General features: G+C 43.8%; 1 protein-coding gene across 1 annotated transcript in view; it reads right to left on the bottom strand.

Moving 5' to 3' along the window:
- LOC140196795 (uncharacterized) overlaps positions 1-21887 on the bottom strand; it is a 68383-nt gene that overhangs the window by 14490 nt on the left and 32006 nt on the right. Inside the window, exons 2-6 of the mRNA XM_072256589.1 lie at positions 21435-21659; positions 11261-11396; positions 3805-3893; positions 2188-2248; positions 42-130 (exon numbers count right to left, since the gene is read on the bottom strand). Coding sequence (XP_072112690.1) covers positions 42-130; positions 2188-2248; positions 3805-3893; positions 11261-11396; positions 21435-21659 — 600 coding nt within the window. The remainder of the gene's footprint in view (positions 1-41; positions 131-2187; positions 2249-3804; positions 3894-11260; positions 11397-21434; positions 21660-21887) is intronic.

Raw genomic sequence — 21887 nt, 5'->3', positions numbered from 1 at the left:
CCCCCCCCCCCACCACCACGCCTTGATGGTTTAGGCAGTACCTGGTTGGCAGTCTGTACATTTGGTAGCTCCTGTCAACAGAGTTTCCATCCCACCTGGGCACATCATGCATTCAGTGCAGCGAGTTGTGCTGAAAAGCAAAAAGAATGTTTGCTTTTTAGAAAAATACAGGGGCACCATTCAAGCTGCCTACTCCCACTGACCTGCATCAGGACCATAGTCCTCCATACCCCTACTATCCATTTACCTGTCCAAACTTCTCTCAAACATTGAAATCAAGCTCAATTGTGCAGGCAGTTCATTCCATACTCTCACGACCTCCTAAGTAAAGAAGTTTCCTCTCATGTTCCCGTTAAATTTCTCACCTTTCACCCTTAACCCAGGACCTCTGGTTGTAATCCCACCCAAGCTCAGTGGAAAAAAAGCCTGCTTGCATTTACCCTATCTATACCCCTCAGTCTTGTATATCTCTATCACATCTCCTCTCAATCTTCTACATTCTAAGGAATACAGTCCTAACCAACCAAATCTTTCCTTATAATTCAGGTCCTTCAGACCCGGTAACATCCTTGTAAATTTCCTCTGTACTCTCAACCCTACTTACATCTTTCCTGTAGGTAGGTGACCAAAACTGCTCACAACACTCCACATTAGGCCTCACCAATGTCTTATACAATTCCAACATAACATCCCAACTCCTGTACTCAATATTTTGATTTATAAAAGCCAATTTGCAAAAAACTTTCTTTACTCCCCTACCTACCTGTGAGGCCACTTTCAACAAATGATGGATCTGTATTCCCAGATCCCTTTGTTCTACCACACTCCTCAGTGCCCTACCGTTCACTGTGTAAGACCTACCCTGCGTGGTCCTACCCAATTGTGACACCTCGCACATGCCCACATTAAACTCCATCTGCCCTTTTTCATCCTGTTTTTCTTCCAGCTGATGCAGATCCCACTACAAGCCATGATAGCCTTCCTGACAGTCCACTACACCTCCAATCTTGGGGCCATCCCCAAATTTGCTGATCCAGTCAACTGCATTATCATCCAGTGATCCAGTTGACCACATGATCATTAGACATAATCCAGCTACAATGAAATAATGGAGAGGCACGTCCTGTGGAGAAATGGCTCCATTTTAATGTCGAGGGTAAAATCTCTTTTTCTTTTTAAATCTTTTTATTAATTTTCAAAATTATAAACTCAATAACAAAGTTGGCACAAAGAGATTGGAACAATCTTAATCAGCATATACAAAAAGGATTTTAAGTAACATAGGTATAATAGACTTCCAAACTCAATGAAATTAGTCATAAAAAAATAAAAAGAAAAAATATATATATAAACAAAGAAAAATCCCTAAAAGAAAAAGGAAAAAGAGGGTAAAATCTCAATGCTGTGGTTTTTATTACATTAGCTTCCCTCACAGGAAATAAAGGGGATCGAAGAGCAAGTTTCAGTTCGAGTCAAAATACCCAATGAGAAAGGTTTTCAGGAGATATTGGATTCAGATGTAAAGAAAGGCCAAAAGCTCAAGCAGGTGGGAAACAGTGCCTGAACAAATGTCCACAGGACAGCTAACAGCAGACAGGGTGAGATCTGAAAGCAAATACAAGGCACTGGTGACTGGAACTAGGGCCAGTGGCAGGGAGGTGTTCTGTTTTACAGGAGCTCACAGGTTCTAGCATGACCAAGTGTTGCGGAATTAGGGCTGGGATATCAGTTTTTGAGCACTGGAGAGATCAGCTCTCTGGAAGGAACAGGGAACAGGAGAGTTGGATAGAAACAAAAACAAGTTTAAACACAAAGCAAAGTGCACACCAAATTTCTCACCTAGTTTTGCTTCTCCAAAGTTCGATTAGTTCAAATTTCCTTGGGCTTTGGCTTAGTAACTGTCCATCTTTTGCCCAGTAAACATATGCTACACCAGAGATCCATCAGCACTATATCAAAGCTCGAGGTAAATTTATTATCGAAGTACGCATATGTCACCATATAGCACTCTGAGATTCATTTGACCCTTGTATTCTCAGCTACAGGTGATCATTAATAAAATACACAATGTAGAATGGCTGAATATTTATGCTTTTTCCCAAATGAGCAGATTTCAGTTAACAGAGCCGGTTCACTTTGACAACTTTGTGGATAGGTTCTGTAGAGGTCCACACTGTCAGTACTCACTTGCAAAACAACCCTCGAGGACAAGACTCGCAGACACTTGCATTCACCTCGGAGAAGTGACCTAGGAGTAAAGTGCAATTTTAGTGCATGTCGCTGTTAAATGTTGAGTGTTATTTTTCACCCAGAAATTCACCGGGGACCTGTTTTCCCAAACTGTCTTTAACTCACCAAGTGGAAAATGTGTTGGAGCAACGTCCAATAGTTTTGACCCACCACCAAATCCCAAGGCAGCTCAATTATTACACACAAGTCTTTCAATATATCAGAAGTCGAGAAAGGTATGTTGCAATAAAAGGGAGATACTTTGCTTTAAGTTGTACACAAGATGAGGAAGTTAATTATTGGTTTAATTACTTTGCCAGAACATCATGGACTGGAGGATCTGTTCCTGTGCTGCACTGTTCTATGTTCTAACAAATTACTGGTTAGGAATCAATTGAAGAATGTGTCCAATTTGGGCACTTCACACAAGAATGTCAAGGGTTCAGAGGAGATGTGTCATTTTAATTATATAGAGACACCAGACAATCTGGACACACCCTCAGATGAGAACATCATGGAATGGGTAGTAGAAGGGTTCTTGAAGTTGGAGTGAAATCATTCCTCTGGAAGGACAGTCAGAAACCAAAAGACACACAGTTTTAAAGAAAACATAACAAAAAATACAAACAGAGGAATGATTTGGGGAAAATTAAACTACAGATATGCTTCTAGATCAACTTCCAAAATGGAAAATGGGAAAAAGCTGAAGAGCTGTTGACTTGAACAGGGAATAGAGAATTATGTCTTTGATAGAGTTACCGGGGAAAACAAATTCCTTCAGAGCCACATGGCTCTTATTTTAGATTGCAAATGTATTGCATATCTACACTTAACACACTGAAAGGATGGCTTAACTGCAGACAGTAATTAAGCACAGGCTGACAGATAGTACATGAAGGACCATTTACTTCCTTTCATGACCACCAGACCAGATACTCCAGACAGGTTACGTCCTTCAAGTTTTTCGAAACGCCATCACTACAGAAACAACAGAAAGTGCCACGCTATAAATACTCAAAACTTTGAAATAAATCTTTTAACCAAGACAGCTTTCTTAATCTTTTTGGAATTTCATTTAACAGAAAAAAAATGTGTACAACTATCAGGTAGGAGGACTAAGTTACTGCTTAATTGGCTCAATGCCAAAGGAAAGGTACTGTGGCCACCTCTCAATCTTCTAAAGAATGTGGGCAAGCTAGTCTCTTATGGTCTCTTATATGACAGACCAGTCATTCCAAGAACCGGTCTGGTGAATCTGCTTGGCACTCCAAATGGCAAGCATAGCCTTTAGATAAGAGACCAAAACTGCACACAGTATTCCAAATGCAGTCGTGTGAGCCCCTGTAGCAAGACATCTGTCCTCCTGTACTGAATTCTCTTGTAGCAAAACCCTATATCTTCCCAAAGATCCTCTTCCCAACTATTCACTTCACATTAATTTGTCAGTGGAAGGAGTGAGAAAAGGAATAAAACAGTAAAACCATAGTTACCCTGCCATGCAGCTTTCTCCCACACCTGCCTTCCCCCCCACCCCCATCTCTTAGAGTCTTGCACAAGGTTATCAGACAGGTCTACCTGGGAGACAGTCGCGGCAGATTTTTGAACCAGTTTCATTGGCATAGAGTCCAGATGCACAGGATTGGCATTCCGTGCTCCCTGTAGAACTAAAAAAGAAAATGCCAAATTACTGTACTGGGACACAATGGGTTTCTTTGTAAAACATGTTAAATGGATGTGCAATAGGAGATAGTGCACTGTTGAGGCATAATTCACACCCCACAGGTGGAACTCTCTAATCACACAACCCAAAACCTGCTTTGAAGGTATTTTTACTACATTAGTGGGAGACGCTTCAGTCATCCACTGAGGTGTATAGCTTTTCTTACAACAGGCTTTTTGTTCACTGAATCAGAACAATATGTGCAGCTACAAAGTCCCCACCCACAAACAAATCCATACTCAGTGTTGGATTAGAGTGCAAAATTGTTATTTTTTTTCTTGTAGTTTAACTTTCATATGCTTGCTTATAATCACCTATATAAATGAAATAGTTCAGGGAATTTTCAGTATTTGTATTTTTCTTGAAGTTTCTCTGCAGCCTGCACATGCCACTGAACCCACTTATTATCACTGGGACATCCGCGGGATGTCCTTTATCTCTCTAGTGAGTTAGCGTTTACTATAAAATGACCAAAAGCCCTTTGTTCTTTTTCATTTTGGTTCTCCTCCTTTGAATTTGGTTACTGTTTATTTTTATTGTTATAGACACCCAAAAAACAGCTATAATTATAAGAATTGCATCTGATTTTTGACTTTGAAGTACCCCTGGATCAATATCACCAGATCCAAAACCAGGAAATGAGATTTCACCTAATGTTAACATGCAAAGTCTGCAAGTGAAGTGCCAATAATTCCCCCAACAAGGAGTACTTAAGAGCTGCAAATATTTACTTCAAGTGAAAAGGGATCTAGTGCTGTCCTGGCGTATATGACAAATAAACTCTTATCGGGCTTCCAGCTGGGTACAAGTATCGATTATAACCAACTTTTTTTTTCCAAAAATACTTTATTCAGAAATATTACAAAATAAAGTTATTTACATAACAGAAAAACATTTGTTGACTCTGAGTCCTTATTCAATAAATAAAGTTATTTACAATAAAATTATGCGTTGACTCTCAGTCCATATTCAAATGAAAGATGTTTACAATAAATCGTTCGTTGACTCTCAAACCTTAGTCAAGAATTAAGATTTATTTACAATAAAATTATTAACAATTTTAAAAAACCGGTGTTGGCTCTAATCCCATTTCCAAAGTTCTTTAACGGTCTACCCACTCCTGGGGCACCATGTTGATTCATCTATCCACATCGCTGATGAGGGGTATTCTCCTCCCCACCCGACCCCTCCCACTCCCACGGGTGACCAACCTTAAACTGTGGTCCTTCCCCACCGTGCCTTCGCGGTGGCTGCACCAAGCTTGAGTGTATCCCTCAGATCACTATAGGAAAGATGTGGAAGCATTGGAAAGGGTACAGAGGAGATTTACCAGGATGCTGCCTGGTTTAGAAAGTATGCATTATGATCAGAGATTAAGGGAGCTAGGGCTTTACTCTTTGGAGAGAAGGAGGATGAGAGGAGACATGATAGAGGTGTACAAGATAATAAGAGGAATAGATAGAGTGGATAGCCAGTGCCTCTTCCCCAGGGCACCACTGCTCAATACAAGAGGACATGGCTTTAAGGTAAGAGGTGGGAAGTTCAAGGGGGATATTAGAGGAAGGTTTTTTAGTCAGAGAGTGGTTGGTGCGTGGAATGCACTGCCTGAGTCAGTGGTGGAGGCAGATACACTAGTGAAGTTTAAGAGACTACTAGACAGGTATATGGAGGAATCTAAGGTGGGGGCTTATATGGGAGGCAGGGTTTGAGGGTCGGTATAACATTGTGGGCCAAAGGGCCTGTACTGTGCTGTACTATTCTATGTTCTATGTTCTATGTACTCCTGCAGGCGAGAGTGAGCCAGTCGGCAGCATCCAGTCACAGACATCTCCATGTGCTGGTAGACCACCAAGTTTTGGGCCGACCAAAGAGTGTCTTTCACCAAATTGATAATCTGCCAGCAGCACCGGATGTTGGTCTCCGTGTGTGTCCCCAGGAACAGCCCGTAGATCACGGAGTCCTCGGTAACGCAGCCGCTGGGCATGAATCTTAACACCGTCCCTTCCATCCTCCTCCACACCTTATTCGTGAACCCACAGTGTGCAAAGAGGTGAGCCATTGCCTCCACCCCATTACAGTTCTCCTGTGGGCAGTGGGGTGTGGAGACAATGCTCCGGACGTACAGGAGAGATCTGACTGGGAGGGACCCCCTCACCGCCAGCCAGCCGAGGTCTTTGTGCCTGTTGGTGAGGTCTGGCGATGAGGCAATTTGCCAGATGTATGGACAGTCTGCTCAGGGAACCACCCCACTGTGTCCATCATGTCCTTCTCCTGCAGTGCCTGCAGGACAGTACGTACCGACCACTGCCTAATGGCCCTGTGGTCAAAGGCATTGGCCTGGAAGAACTTTTCTATGAAGGACAGGTATGGAGGCAATGACCAGCTGACTGGGGCGTTGCCCGGGAAAGGGGCCAGACCCATCCTTCATAGCCAGGGCTACAGGTAGAACCTGGGCACATAGTGGGTACTTTGTGCCCACGTATCTGGGATCCACGCACAGCCTGATGCAGCCACACACGAAGCTGGCCATCAGGGTGAGGGCGACATTGGGGACGTTCTTGCCCCCGTTGTCCAGGGACTTGTGCATGACGGTCCGTTTCACCTGCTCCATCTTGGATCCCCAGACGAATCTGAAGACAGCTCGGGTGATTTCCGAGCGTAGGAGCGGGGGACGAGCCACACCTGCGCCAAGTACAGCAGCCCTGAGAGCACCTCACACCTGATGACCAGGTTCTTGCCCATTATTGATTGGGAGCACCCTCCCCACAGTCCCAGTTTCTGTTTCACCTTGACAGTCCGCTCCTGCCAGTTCTTGTTGCACACCTCGGCCCCTCCAAACCAGATCCCCAACACCTTCATGTGATCAGATCTAATTCGATTATAACCAACATTTCAACGACCAACTCTGCCATCTTCATCAGGAATGATGCATGGCATGTCTAGTCTGGTGGTATTTATACCCCCCTAATCCATCCTCCTGATTGGATGAAAGCTAACCAATCAGGTTTCCACTCTCCCACCTTGTTTACAGTTGATTTCCAGTTCTTATTTAGAGTGAGACCTTCATTGTTGAATTTTTTTTTTTTTTTTTTTTAAAACAAAGTCTAAGGTCTCATTCCAAGAAAGAACTGGAGTTCAATTGTAAACATAATGGGAGAGCGGAAACCTGATTGGATGAGGACTAACCAATCAGAAGGGACGGATAACAGGGGTATAAATACCACCCGACAAGATATGCCCAGGCATAATCCCTGATGAAGATGGCAGAGTTTGTCAGTGAAATGTAGGTTATAATTGATGCCTGTACTTGGCTGGAAGCCTGAGAAGAGTTTATTCATTTATGTCAACTGTTATAAAACAGATGATAATGTGCTAGTCTTCAATCCATCATAGTAACTCAGTAATTCAGAGATAACTCAAAGATAACATCATAGTAACTCTTATCAGAGATGCTGGCTGATCTGCTGAGTGTGTCCAGCATCTGCCTACCCATTCACGATGGGCCAAATGCCCTCTATCTAAATAAAAAAAATAGAATTTAATACTTTTCATCTTTTTCCTTTGCACTTCCATGCTCATCAATTAAGTTAACAATCCATCTCACTTCTATTTAGAAGCCATTCTGCCCCAGTATACAGAATTCAATACAAAAGCAACTTTTCTTGGTTAATATGAATTGGGCTGAATTGTGCTGTGTGACAGGACGGTCTACACTTCTGTTTTGTGAAGTGTTTTTCCCCACTTTAGTACTTGTTGGGGCTGTCCTTCAAGCCACAAGAGAGGAAGATTACAAAGGTAATGTTAACGGAGTAAAACATGCCAAAGCCACATCACCAAATACAAGAACAGGTGAGTAAAGTGCTGGCCAACAAGAGGATGGGAAACGTGACGAACAGGAAAGCCAAAACCGTGGAGCAAAGGAGCACCAAGAACCCAAGGCCAAGACTGGAGGGATCAGAAAGTGTAAGTGGACTGCAGAGTGGGATGAAATTAAAAGTCAGGAGATTTAAAAAACAAGGAGAAATTGCAGGGGGTGGTGCGGGGGGGGGGAAGAATCACAGACTGAAAAGCTTGAGCATATAGACATTAAGAAAGAGGATGTGCTGGAGCTTTTGGAAAGCATCAAGTTGGATATGTCACCAGGACCGGACGAGATGTACCCCAGGCTACTGTGGGAGGCGAGGGAGGAAATTGCTGAACCTCTGGCGATGATCTTTGCATCATCAGTGAGGAAGGGAGAGGTTCCAGAGGATTGGAGAGTTGCAGATGTTATTCCCTTATTCGAGAAAGGGTGTAGAGATAGCCCAGGAAATTATAGACCAGTGAGTCTTACTTCAGTGGTTGGGAAGTTGATGGATAAGATCCTGAGAGGCAGAATTTATGAACATTTGGAGAGGCATAATATGCAACGCACATCAAAGTTGCTGGTGAATGCAGCAGGCCAGGCAGCATCTCTAGGAAGAGGTACAGTCGACGTTTCAGGCCGAGACCCTTCGTCAGGACTAACTGAAGGAAGAGTTAGTAAGAGATTTGAAAGTGGGAGGGGGAGGGGGAGATCCAAAATGATAGGAGAAGACAGGAGGGGGAGGGATGGAGCCAAGAGCTGGACAGTTGATTGGCAAAGGGGACATGAGAGGATCATGGGACAGGAGGTCCCGGGAGAAAGAAAAAGGGGGATGGGGGAAAAACCCAGAGGATGGGCAAGGGGTATAGTGAGAGGGACAGAGGGAGAAAAAGGAGAGAGTGAGAGAAAGAATGTGTGTGTATATAAATAAATAACAGATGGGGTACAAGGGGGAGGTGGGGCATTAGCGGTAGTTTAGGGCATTCACCAGCAACTTTGATGTGTGTTTCTTGAATTTTCAGCATCTGCAGAATTCCTCCTGAGGCATAATATGATTAGGAATAGTCAGCATGGCTTTGTCAAAGGCAGGTCGTGCCTTATGAGCCTGATTGAATTTTTTGAGGATATGACTAAACACATTGATGAAGGTAGAGCAGTAGATGTAGTGTATAGGGATTTGAGCAAGGCATTTGATAAGGTACCCCAAGCAAGGCTTATTGAGAAAGTAAGGAGGCATGGGATCCAAGGGGATATTGCTTTGTGGATCCAGAATTGGCTTGCCCTCAGAAGGCAAAGAGTGGTTGTAGACGGGTCATATTCTGCATGGAGGTTGGTCACTAGTGGTGTGCCTCAGAGATCTGTTCTGGGACCCCTTCTCTTCGTGATTTTTATAAGTGACCTGGATGAGGAAGCGGAGGGATGGGTTAGTAAATTTGTGGAGTTGTGGATAGAGTGGAGGGCTGTCAGAATTTACAGCGGGACGTCAATAGGATGCAAAACTGGGCTGAGAAGTGGCAGATGGAGTTCAACCCTGATAAGTGTGAGGTGGTTCATTTTGGTAGGTCAAATATGATGTCAGAATATAGTATTAATGGTAAGACTCTTGGCAGTGTGGAAGATCAGAGGGATCTTGGGGTCCGAGTCCATAGGACACTCAAAGCTGCTGCGCAGGTTGACTCTGTGGTTAAGAAGGCGTACGGTGCATTGGCCTTCATCAATCGTGGGATTGAGTTTAAGAGCTGAGAGGTAATGTTGCAGCTATATAGGACCCTGGTCAGACCTCACTTGGAGTACTGTGCTCAGTTCTGGTCACCTTACTACAGGCAGGATATAGAAACTGTAGAAAGGGTGCAGAGGAGATTTACAAGGATGTTGCCTGGATTGGGGAGCATACAGTACCTTAGAGATATTATTGGGGAGATTAGGTTGAGTGAACTTGGCCTTTTTTCCTTGGAGCAACAGAGGATGAGAGGTGTCCTGATAGAGGTGTATAAGATGATGAGAGGCATTGATCGTGTGGACAGTTGGAGGCTTTTTCCCAGGGCTGAAATGGCTAACATGAGGGGACACAGTTTTAAGGTGCTTGGAAGTAGGTACAGAGGAGATGTCAGGGTGAAGTTTTTTTTAAACGCAGAGTGGTGAGTGCATGGAATGGGCTGCCGGCAACGGTGGTGGAGGCGGAAACGATAGGGTCTTTTAAGAGACTCCTGGATAGGTACATGGAGCTCAGAAAAATAGAGGACTATGGGTAACCCTAGGTAATTTCTAAAGTAAGTACATGTTCGGCACAGTATTGTGGGCCGAAGGGCCTGTATTGCGCTGTAGGTTTTCTATGTTTTCTATGTAACATAACCAGGAACTGATATAGATATGCAAGCACTGGGGTGATGGACAATGTACTAGTCCCAATCACAGCACTGACAACACAAGATATAGAAGAGAATTAGGCCATTCGGCCCATTAAGTCTGCACTGCCATTCCATTATGGCTGATTTATTTTCCCCCTTAACACCTTCTCCCCACAACCTTTGACACACTTAACTAATCCAGAACCTATCAACCTCCACTTTAATATACCCAGCCTCCACAACTATTCACGGCAATGAATTCCCTAGATTCACCACCCACTGGCTAAATGAGTTCCTCTCCATCTCCGTTCCAAAAGGACGTCCTTGTATTGCCCTCTCCCTCCAGAGCCTCCCACTATTGGAAACATCCTCTCCACCACACTCAAAAAGTTCAAAGTACGACTTATTATCAGAGTACATACATGGACCACATACAACCCTAAGATTCTTGTTCTCAACCTAAGCCTTTCAATATTTGCCATGTTTCAATGAGATTCCCCCTTAGCTCAGATTTAGAGAAGGTGGAAGACAGGAGGCAGCTGAACATGGGAGAATTGGAATGGTTACGTCAGGAGAAAGCCCAAATTTTAAAGTTAGGCTAGCAAAGCTACCAGTGTGCTCAGTTAGTGTCTGGTCCAGACCCTGCTCTTCAGTCTCAGTGGGCAGACAGCACAGGACAAAGCTTTGATGGGGCCTTTACTAATACCTACACTGAGCGAGCACCATCATCTTTCCTGCTGAGCATCCCCCGATTTTCTATGCACATCCCTACTCACCAACAGCAAACATGCTCACATCCCACTACAAATACCAAAAATACTTCACTTAACCTTCCTGACTCCTGACAGGTCAATTTACTCCATCACAAAAATACACTTGTTTAGCCTCAACTGCTAGCTGGAAATTTAACCCCTTCTTTCAATTTCGTCAGCCTTTGTCTCATAAAGGTGGAACCTCCAAGTCTCAAATATTTTACTCAAGAGGTCAAGTTTTGGCCCAAGGGGAACAGAATATAGCCAGCACCAAGTAACCAAGCACACATGAAGCAGAGTTTTATTGCTGAATCCAAGGGAGCCCACTTTGTTTAACTGTTGGTATTTCGCACCTCCCCGTACTTACTTTGTGTAGGTGCCTTTTGAGCAAGGCAGACATGCGTCATGTCCAGCTTGAGGCTGGTAGTAACCTTGAGGGCACATCAGACAATTCTCTGCAGCAAAACAGGATCCACTGGGACAGCAGGAGCAGTTCAAGGTTGCTTGAAATAGGAGGAGGAATAAAAACAATGTTATGTTTTGTAACTCCAAGACATAAAAACTAATTGAAAGGAAAACAAGGAACTCAGGCATGTTGGCTTTTACTGTAAGCGAGACATACACATATAACATGGTGGCGTGATGATGTACGCCATTTACATACTTTTACATATAACCTGTAATGAATTAATTAAACAAATATGAATGTTTAATCAAATAGATTTACAATATTACTGGAATATTAAATACACAACACTCATTTCTGCTTAACTATAAGCTCCAACTCAATGATCTACACAGTATAAAATATAATGCTATTATTATATACTCTCACAGCATAGCAAGTTTTAAGTTGTCCCACTCAAGCCTAAAGATTTAATCGCTGTGGAGGATTTCTTACTCCTGTGGGATAATGTCCTCTTTGACCAGGGAGGTCACTCTACTTGGCAGGTGAGGCTTATGCCTGTGAAACAATCCAAGTTTGGGGGCCTCCTCTATGGTGGTTGTAAGATTTGACTGAGACTGCAGGAAGTGGTTCTGACAGCTTCGGACACCTCTTTTTTCCCTAGATGTGTCGGCATCCTGAACAGTGCAGGACAAGCTTCACTGGATGATGTAGATCATAATGTGTGAGCACAGTGTCTGACATCACCATTTCCTGTACCTTTTCGCAAGCCACTTCTGACGTTGGATACTGTTTGGCGGGGGTGGGGGAAGTTGAAATGGCCTAGCAGAAGAAAGTCACAGTGGTCAGACCTCTGGCTCTATGTTTTAGAAGGGAAGGAGGGAGAAGAGGTGAACTGTGGTGGTAGGGGATTCTTTAGTTAGGGGAACAGAAAGGAGGTTTAGTGGATGAGAATGAGATTCCTGGGGTGGTATATTGCCTCCCAGGTGTCATAGTCCAGGACATTTTGGATCAAATCCTCAGCATTCTTAATGAGCTCCTAATGAGCAGCCAGAGGCCGTGGTCCGTGTAGGTACCAATGACGTAGGTAGAAAGAATGATGAGCTTCTGCAAAGCTAGTTCAGGGAGTTCAGGGACAGGACCTCCAAGATTGTGATCTCAGAATTGCTACCTGCACCATATGCTAGTGAGAATAGAATGGAGAAGATGATACAGTTTAACCCAAACTGGAGGGGGATTAATACCCCACTGGGAATGTTTGTTAGTGCTGCATGGGTGGGGTGTGGGGGGTTTAAACTAGAGTTGCAGAGGGAAGGGAACCAGAGTGACAGAAACAGAAAGTGAAGAGGTTGTGGAGAAAGATGTTCTTAAGACCTCAGACAGTCAGGAATCAAAAGGGTGAGCATAATGTGACTAATGTTCTCAGCCATGCATATTTCAATGCAAGAAGTATTGAAGGAAAGGCAGGTGAGCTCAGGGCATGGATCAACACATGGAGTTACGATATTGTAGCCATTAGTGAGACTTGGGGCAGGACTATCAGCTCATCATTCCCACAATCCTGATGGAGAAGTTGCAGAACCTGGGCCTTTGTACCTCCCTCTGTAATTGGATCCTCGACTTCCTAACCAGAAGACCACAATCTGTGGGGATTGGTGATAACATATCCTCCTCGCTGACGATCAACACTGGCGCTCCTCCGGGGTGTGTGCTTCACCCACTGCTCTACTCTCTGTATACACATGACTGTGTGGCTGGGCATAGTTCAAACACCATCTATAAATTTGAAACGATACAACCATTGTGGGTAGAATCTCAGGTGGTGACGAGAGGGCGTACAGGAGTGAGATATGACAACTAGTGGAGTGGTGCCGCAGCAACAACCTGGCACTCAACGTCAGTAAGACGGAAGAGCTGATTGTGGACTTCAAGAAGGGTAAGATGAAGGAACACATACTAATCCTCATAGAGGGATCAGAAGTGGAGAGAGTGAGCAGCTTCAAGTTCCTGGCGTCAAGATCTCTGAGGATCTAACCTGGTCCCAACATATCGAAGTAGTTATAAAGAAGGCAAGACAGTGACTATACTTCATTAGGAGTTTGAAGAGATTTGGCATGTCAACAAATACACGCAAAAACTTCTATAGATGTACCTTGGAGAGCATTCTGACAGGCTACATCACTGTCTGGTATGGAGGGGCTACTGCACAGGACCAAAAGAAGCTGCAGAGGGTTGTAAATCTAGTCAGCTCCATCTTGGGCACTAGCCTACAAAGTAGCCAGGACATCTTTAGGGAGTGGTGTCTCAGAAAGGCAGCGTCCATTATTAAAGACCTCCAGCACCCAGGGCATGCACTTTCTCGGCATTTTCTCAGCAATTGTCTCTGATCTGGGCCGACATTTATGTGCTGGGCGGCAGCTAATTAATTAGCTTGTTCATTTTGGCTTTTTTCTTAAAGATGTGCTGGGTGCGTTCCGGCTACCACTGCACCCCTGCATGCATCGCAGCCCGCTATCGGTCTGAGGTTGGGGACCACTGCTCTGGAAGACCAGAATGGTAATCTGTACGTGGAGCCAAAAAGAGAGGGGAGATCTTAAGTGGAGTTTTTGCATCCATATTTACTCAGGAGACTGACACGCAATCTATAGAAGTGAGGCAAAGCAGCAGTGAAGTCATGGACCCTATACAAATTACAGAGGAGGAGACCTTTGCTGTCTTGGGCAAATTAGGGCTGATAAATCCCCAGAGCCAAACAATGTGTTCCCTCGGATCCTGTGAGAGACCAGTGCAGAAATTTCAGGAGCCCTAGCAGAGATGTTTAAATCATAGTTAGCAACAAGTGAGGTACTCAAGGATTGGACAATAACTAATGTTGTTCAGCTCTTTGAGAAAGACTCCAAAAATAAACCGGGAAATTATACGTCAGTAGTGGGAAAGTTATTGGAAGTTATTCTAAGGGACTGGATATAGGAATATTTGGATAGACATAGATTGATTAGGGATAGTCAGCATAGCTTTATGTGTGATAAGTCGTATCTAACCAATCCTATAGAGCTTTTCAAGGAAGTTAACAGGAAAGTTGATGAAGGCAAGGCAGTGGAAGTTGTCTACATGGACTTTAGCAAGGCATTTGTCAAGGTCCCAAATGGGAGGTTGGTCAAGGAGGTTCAGTCTCTCAGCATTCAGGATGAGGTAGTAAATTGGATGAGACATTGGCTTTGTGGGAGAAGTCAGAGACTGGTAGTAGAGGGTTGCTTCTCTGACTGGAGGCTTGCGGCATGGATTGGTGCTGGGTCTGTTGTTGTTTCTCATCGTTATCAATGATCTGGATAATAACGCGGTTAACTGGTTCAGTAAATTTGCAGATGACATCAAGACTGGGGGTGTAGTGGACAGTGAGGAAGACTATCAGAGCTTGTAGCGGGGTCTGGACCAGCTGAAAAATGGCAGATGGAATTTAATGCAGACAAGTGCAAGGTGGTGCACTTTGGTAGGACCAACCAGGGTTGGTCTTACCAGGTGAGTGGTAGGGCATGGAGGAGTGCGGTAGAACAAAGGGATCTGGGAATACAAGTCCATAATTCACTGGAAGTGGTATCACAGGTAGTTAGGGTCATAAAGAAAACTTTTGGCCAATGTCTGAGTACAGGAGTTATGATGTTATACTGAAATTATATAAATTATATAAGACTTTGGTGAGGCCTTGTTTGGAATATGGTGTATAGTTTTGGTCACCTGCCTACAGGAAAGATGTAAATAAGGTTGAAAGGATACAGAGAAAATTTACAAGGACGTTGCTGGGTCTGGAGGACCTGAGTTATATGAAAGATTGAATTGGTTAGGACTTCATTCCTTGGAACATAGAAGATTGAGGGGCAATTTGATAGAGGTTTACAAAATTATGAGTGGTATAGATTGGGTAAATGCAAGCAGGCTTTTTCCTGAGGTTGGGTGGGACTACAACCAGAGGTCATGGATTGAGGATGAAAGGTAAAATGTTTAAGGGGAACATGAGCGTCAGGTTGAGTGTGGATCAAGCTTCCAAGGCAAGTGGTGCACGCAAGCTCAATTTCAGCATATAAGAGAAGTTTGGATAGGTACATGGATAGTAGGTGTATGGAGGACTATGGTCTTGATGTAGGTCGATGGGAGTGGGCAGCTTAAATGGCTTTAGCATGGACTAGATGGGCCAAAGGGCCTGTTTCTGTGCTGTATTTTTCTATGACTCTATGACTGCTCCATCTATTGCCATTTCTTCCTGTCTGCAGTAGAACACTGTAGCCAGGTTTGGCAGGAACCTGTTACAGTAATTGAAAGATCCTAAAATGACTGCAACTGTGACACGTCCTTTGGTCTTGTGACATCCACCAGTGCTTGCATTTTAACTGCATACTTGTGTAACTATTGTGTGAAAAGGTGTGACCAGAGCAAGTGAAGTTTGGTTTGAAGAATTCACACTTGTTGCATCATACTCCGAGCCCATAATCTTCTAATCTTTTTAACACTGTCTTGAGATTTTGGAGATGTTCCTTGCTATCCAGGTAACGCTGAGTGTCTGGACAACCTTGCAGCACCTGGTCCAGAGCTTTCTGCCAGACTGCAGGTGTGGATGCTACTCCAAAATAAGCCTCTAATAGCAATAAGCCTTTTGTAAGTGTTTATGGTGAGAAACACTTTGGACTCCATCTGCAGGTAGGACTCAGCTACGTCCATTTTGCTGAAGTGTTTTCCTTCAGAAAGGTTTGCAAAGATATTCTCTATCCTGGGCAGAGAGTATTGATCTACTTTCAGCACTGGGGTGATTGTGACCCTAAAATCAACACAGATCCTGACAGACCTATTCTTCTTAGCTACCAGGACCACTAGCATTGCCCACGGACCCCACTCAACCTTAAAAAGAATTCCTTCAGCCTCTATGCAATATAGCTCATTGGCTACTTTATCACGGATGGTATAAGGAACCAGATGGGCTTTGTGAAACTTGGGTGCAGTGTTTTCATTTAACACTATTTTACCCTTAATACAGTATGTTTGAATTTTCTATTGCCATCCCTTAATACTGTCGTAGCATTGTCCAGTACCTTTCTTAATTTGCTTTCAGTTGATTTTCAATCAAATTGTAGTTGTCTCAGCCAACTATGCCCCCACAACGTTGGCCATAGAACCATAGAACACTACAGCACAGAAAACAGGCCATTCGGCCCTTCTAGTCTGCGCCGAAACATTATTCCGCTAGTCCCATTGACTTGCACCCAGTCCACAACCCTCCAGACCTCTCCCATCCATGTATCTATCCAATTTATTCTTAAAATTTAAGAGTGAGCCTGCATTTACCACGTCAGATGGCAGCTCGATCCACACTCCCACCACTCTCTGAGTGAAGAACTTCCCCCTGTTCCCCCTAAACCTTTCCCCTTTCACCCTAAAGCCATGTCCTCTCATATTTATCTCTCCTAATCTAAGTGGAAAGAGCCTATTCACATTTACTCTGTCTATACCCCTCATAATTTTGTAAACCTCTATCAAATCTCCCCTCATTCTTCTACGCTCCAAGGAATAAAGTCCTAACCGGTTCAATCTTTCCCTGTAACTCAACTCCTGAAGACCTGGCAACATCCTAGTAAATCTTCTCTGCACTCTTTCAATCTTACTGATATCCTTCCTATTGTTAGGTGACCAGAACTGCACACAATACTCCAAATTTGGCCTCACCAATGTCTTATACAACCTCCCCATAACATCCCAACTCCCATACTCAATACTTCGATTTATGAATGCCAGGATGCCAAAAGCCTTCTTTATAACCCTGTCTACCTGTGACACCACTTTCAGGGAATTATGTATCTGAACTCCCAGATCTCTTTGTTCCTCTGCACTCCTCAGTGCCCTACCATTTACTGGGTATGTCCTACCCTGATTTGTCCTTCCAAAATGCAACACCTCACACTTGTCTGCATTAAATTCCATCTTGCTATTTTCTGGCCCATTTCTCACTGTTAAGAACGTCATTTCCACAAGAGTTACCTTTTCTCCAGTATAAGTTCTTAATTGGATGTCTGCAGGCTTCAGTTCAGTTTCCTCGAAAATCCGTTCAAACTCATTGTGGAATGAGTGAAACAGCTGAGCCAGTGTCTAATTCCATTTTAATTAATTTACTGTTTACGTCTGGTGTAAGTCAAAAGTACTTGTCTATTGTTAGTTTTCACATTGTAAATCTCAAGGCTACTCAGTCCTGCATCACTCTCATCATCAGAATTTTCATCAACAGCAAACAGATTAGTGCCCTTTTTAAAACTGTAACTTGACTTCTCATCTTTTTCTCTTCCCTATGCAGTCCATTTATTTTTGTCTACCTGACATGCTCTTTGTATCTGTCCTACTTTGTTGCATTTTCTGCAAGTTTCACCTTTAAATCTGCATTGGTATAGTGTATTTGAGCCCCTGCCACAATGGTAACACAATTTGTTCAGCCAGACCAGTTTCTGCTTAGATGCTGCAGTTTTATTCACGCTGACATTCATTCTTGACTGCAACTCAACTGCTTCTCTTTCTGCGGTTTCTATTGAAACAGTGATTTCTACTGCTCTTTTAAATGTGAGTCATGCTTCAGCTAGGAGCTATTTTTGAATCCATTCTTGTAAGATTCCACAAACTAAACGATCTCTCTGTGCATCTTAAGCCCATCATTGAACAGACAATGCTCAGACAACCTCTTCAATTCAGCCATATACACATAAAGATTTCCCCTTCCATTTGATTCTGCTTATGGAACCTAAAGCATTCTGCAATGAACAGTAGCTTCAGTTCTTAATGTCCCTGCATTACTTTCACGAGATCAGCAAAGCTAATTATGGCTGGTTTGATTGGAGCAGTCAAACTCCGAAGCAAACTGTGTGTTTTTCCACCCAATGCACTCAGCAAAACTGGCACTCATTTCTCATTGGTTATTCCATTTGCTTCAAAATATTGCTCAGTTAGCTCAGAATACATTCCAGTTATCTGATGTGTAATCAAATGTTTCAATCTTTCCAATGTAGTCAGCCATTTCTGCTTTTTTTAATGATTATTATCATCCAGTACTCATCACAAACTCATGAATTCTTCCATTTTCTGTCTTTTTTCTTAACACGACAATCTCTGTCCATGCCATGGTCGGTCCATGAAGTCCGTATTCTGGTTCACAGTCCAGTCCATCGACCCTTGCTCCAGGTTTTCCTATCTACCCTGTTTCTGTCTTGTTGAGCTCTAATTGAGTCAGCTGATACTGGTTGGGGCTGGCTGCATAAATACCTCCAGAGACCAGGGCATGGCCGCTGGATTGTTCTTGTCCTTATTCCTTGGATCCCTTCCTCTGCCTTCTGTTTCCTCACCTGAAGCCTTGCCTTGACTTGCCGGTAACTCTCGCCTCACCTGAAGTTCTTGTCTTGCCTTGCTTTGCCAGTAGCCTTGCCTTGTCTTGCTGTCTGGTCCTGGAGCTAACCTGTACCTAGCTCCTTTCCTGTCCCTTGCCTCCGCCCAGGTAAGCCAGGCCGTCTCACCGTTACCTGGGGTTGGTTCTGTCCCTTCCTGTCCCTCGCCTCTGTCGGGTGGTGATCCGCACCCTGCCCAGGAGGAGCCAAGCCTCGCCTCAAGCCTCAAGTCTCCTGCCTCGTCTCAAGCCTAGCCTCAGGACTGACTCCAGCCTCCTGCCTAGACCCGAGCCTGTAGACTCCAACCTCTAGCCTCTTGCCAAGCCAAGTCTCTAGCTCCTAGCCTCAAGCTTCAAGCCTGTAGATTTCAGCCTCGTCCTGCCTGCCTGCCAAGCCTCATCCTTGCCTAGTTCTGGGGTCTGAGCCAGAGGCAAGACCCAGGTACTGTGTCCTTGTCCAGTCTCTGGCTCGGAGTCCAAGCCCGGGCTCCTAGCTCTCTTGTCCAGTCCTGTTCTGGGTTCCTGGTTTTCCTGTCCATGTCCTTGCCATTGCCCTGTATCCTAGTCCTGTCCCGAGTACTTCAGTGTCTGTGTCTTGCACTTGGGTCCGTTCCCAGCCACCCCCTTATGACAGTCCATTTCTGAAAAAACACGTGCTCTGCTTTTTAAAAAAAAAAACTTGATCATTTCTCATAGTGCTTTTTTTTAAAAAAAGGCTTGAATGTCTCACTGCACTTCAACAGGTAGTTTAGCAGTCTCAGGTTCATTTAAAACTTCTTCATTGTGACTATTATATTTGTTAACTCCACAACATAAAAACTAATTGAAAGGAAAATAAGGGATCCGGGAGATAGCTCAGGTTTGTTTGTTCTTATGAGATGAGCACGTATGACACGGTGACGTGATGACATATGCCATTTAAGTACTTTTACATACAACCCATCATTTTTTAAATGAATAAGAATGCTTAAACAATATACTTACAATTTTACTGGAATAGTAAAAATACCACGGATTACAATCTCTTCGATATCCACAGCAGTTTAACTGGTTTAAACTCAGCAAGACTCACACACTAGCTATCTCATCATGTTCAAGATTTGACAACTTGGGGTTCCCACCTTCCCGCAAGCAACTTCCAAGTAATATTGAAATGCATGATCTAATTGACTACACAGGCTTGAGGAACTGGTGATTAATTGCTATTCCCACCTGCCCTGGATCTGAGTGCTCTTGGTTCACCCACTGGTTTTGTGGGATTGAACTTCCTTCGTGTTACTGGTATTTGCAACCGGTATTTGCAACAGTTCAGTTAACAGGATTGTTGCCTCTTGATAAAAAGATCTTGGGTCAAGTCCCATTCAGAAAGTTTAAGCACAAAACTGCAAGATCACTCTGTGCTGTATTACGGGAGGGTTGTGCTGCACTGGTAAGGAGAAGCCAGAGGAGATCGCTTAGCCCCTCAAGCTTGCTCGGCTATTCTGCAAGATTATGATGGATCAGATAGCCTCAACTCCACTTTCCTACTCAACTCAATTACCCTCAGAATCTGCAGTGAAAATGTCTACCTATTCGGCCTTGAAGAACTCATGGATCCAGCAAAAACATTTTGGGGCTGTCCATCTTAATTAGTCAACCCTTATTTGTATATCCCCCTAACTCAGGATTCCCTCGTGTTAAAAACGGCCTCTGAGCACCTACCACGTCAAACCTACCAAGAATCTTGCATTTCACAATGCAATCATCTCACATTCTTGGAAACTCCAGTGTGCATGTCTCCCAACTTTTTAAGAGACAATCTCTTCATACCAGGAATCAACCTAGTAATCACCTTGGGATCTTAAAAGACTAGATCTACCTCCTGCAAAGGACATGCTTTGGTGCAGAGTTAATCTGGTGAATCCTCATCCTTTAGATCAGTATTTCTAATTGTTACTTAGTGTTATTACATTGCTGTTTGTTTGGAACTCGTGTAAAATGCAACTTTAAGCACCAATAACCCTCAGCACTTTGTCATGGCCATGGATTACTTTGGAATGCCCCTAAAGGATATTAAGTGCTTGAGTACAAGCTTCCCATTGTTTCTCCAATTGAGAATCTGACAAATAACAGCTGTGGGATCCTGGACCTCCACCTAGCACCAGTAGATGCATTAACAGCTACAACACATTGAGTGAAGGAGCACAAGGGCCTCGGCGTGAAACATCAACTGTTTATTCCTCTGCATAGATGCTGCCTGACCTGCTGAGTTCCTCCAGACGTGTGTATGTGTGTGTGTGTTCTGGATTTCTCTGCAGATGCTCGAAAACCAGAACAACACACACACACACACACACACGTCTGGAGGAACTCAGCAGGTCAGTCAGCAACACACATAAAAGTTGCTGGTGAACGCAGCAGGCCAGGCAGCATCTCTAGGATGGGAGTTAGTCCTGACAAAGGGTCTCGGCCTGAAACGTCGACTGCACCTCTTCCTAGAGATGCTGCCTGGTCTCCTGCGTTCCCCAGCAACTTTTATGTGTGTTGCTTGAATTTCCAGCATCTGCAGAATTCCTGTTGTTTGTGTTTTTAAGGTCAGTCAGAATCTATGGAGAGGAATAAACAGTTGACGTTTACAAGAGAATGGGATTGGATGGAGCAGGACAGAGAGGGGAAAAAAAAGCCAAAAAAAAATTTAAAACACTCCTGTCGTTAAGATCTTCAATTTCCGGAAAAGCTGCCACTTACCATTATTGGGAAAGTGACCGGGAGAACACATGGCACAGTTGGTGGTGTTCAAGCCCGTGCAGTTTGAAGGTGAGGAAGCAGTGGTCACAGGAGAATGAGTTGTGATGCTACTTCCCTCCGAAGCGCTGGTGTTACGGACATCTGCTCCAGTTGAAGTGAACAGGGTAGGACCCAATGGAGGTGAAGGAGCGACTGTCAGTGTGCTGATCTGACCAAGGATCAGACCTAAAAGGGAAACAAACGTTACACCACTAGGTAAACAAAGCGTTGTGTGTTCATAACCCATGGCAAGGAATTTTGCATCACACGGGCTTTAAAAGGTTCAAGATTGTTAAATATATTTTTTCCGTACACAAGTGTAAAGGAGGATGAGATGATTGATACTCCAGATCAAATGCAGTACAAAAAAAAACGAAATAATTAAAAACACAATAAATATAAATACACAAGACA

Source organism: Mobula birostris, chromosome 4 (assembly GCF_030028105.1).
Source record: "Mobula birostris isolate sMobBir1 chromosome 4, sMobBir1.hap1, whole genome shotgun sequence".
Lineage (NCBI taxonomy): Eukaryota > Metazoa > Chordata > Chondrichthyes > Myliobatiformes > Myliobatidae > Mobula > Mobula birostris.
Note: the sequence above shows the minus strand (reverse complement) of the source record. Positions and strands in the feature narration are given on the sequence as shown.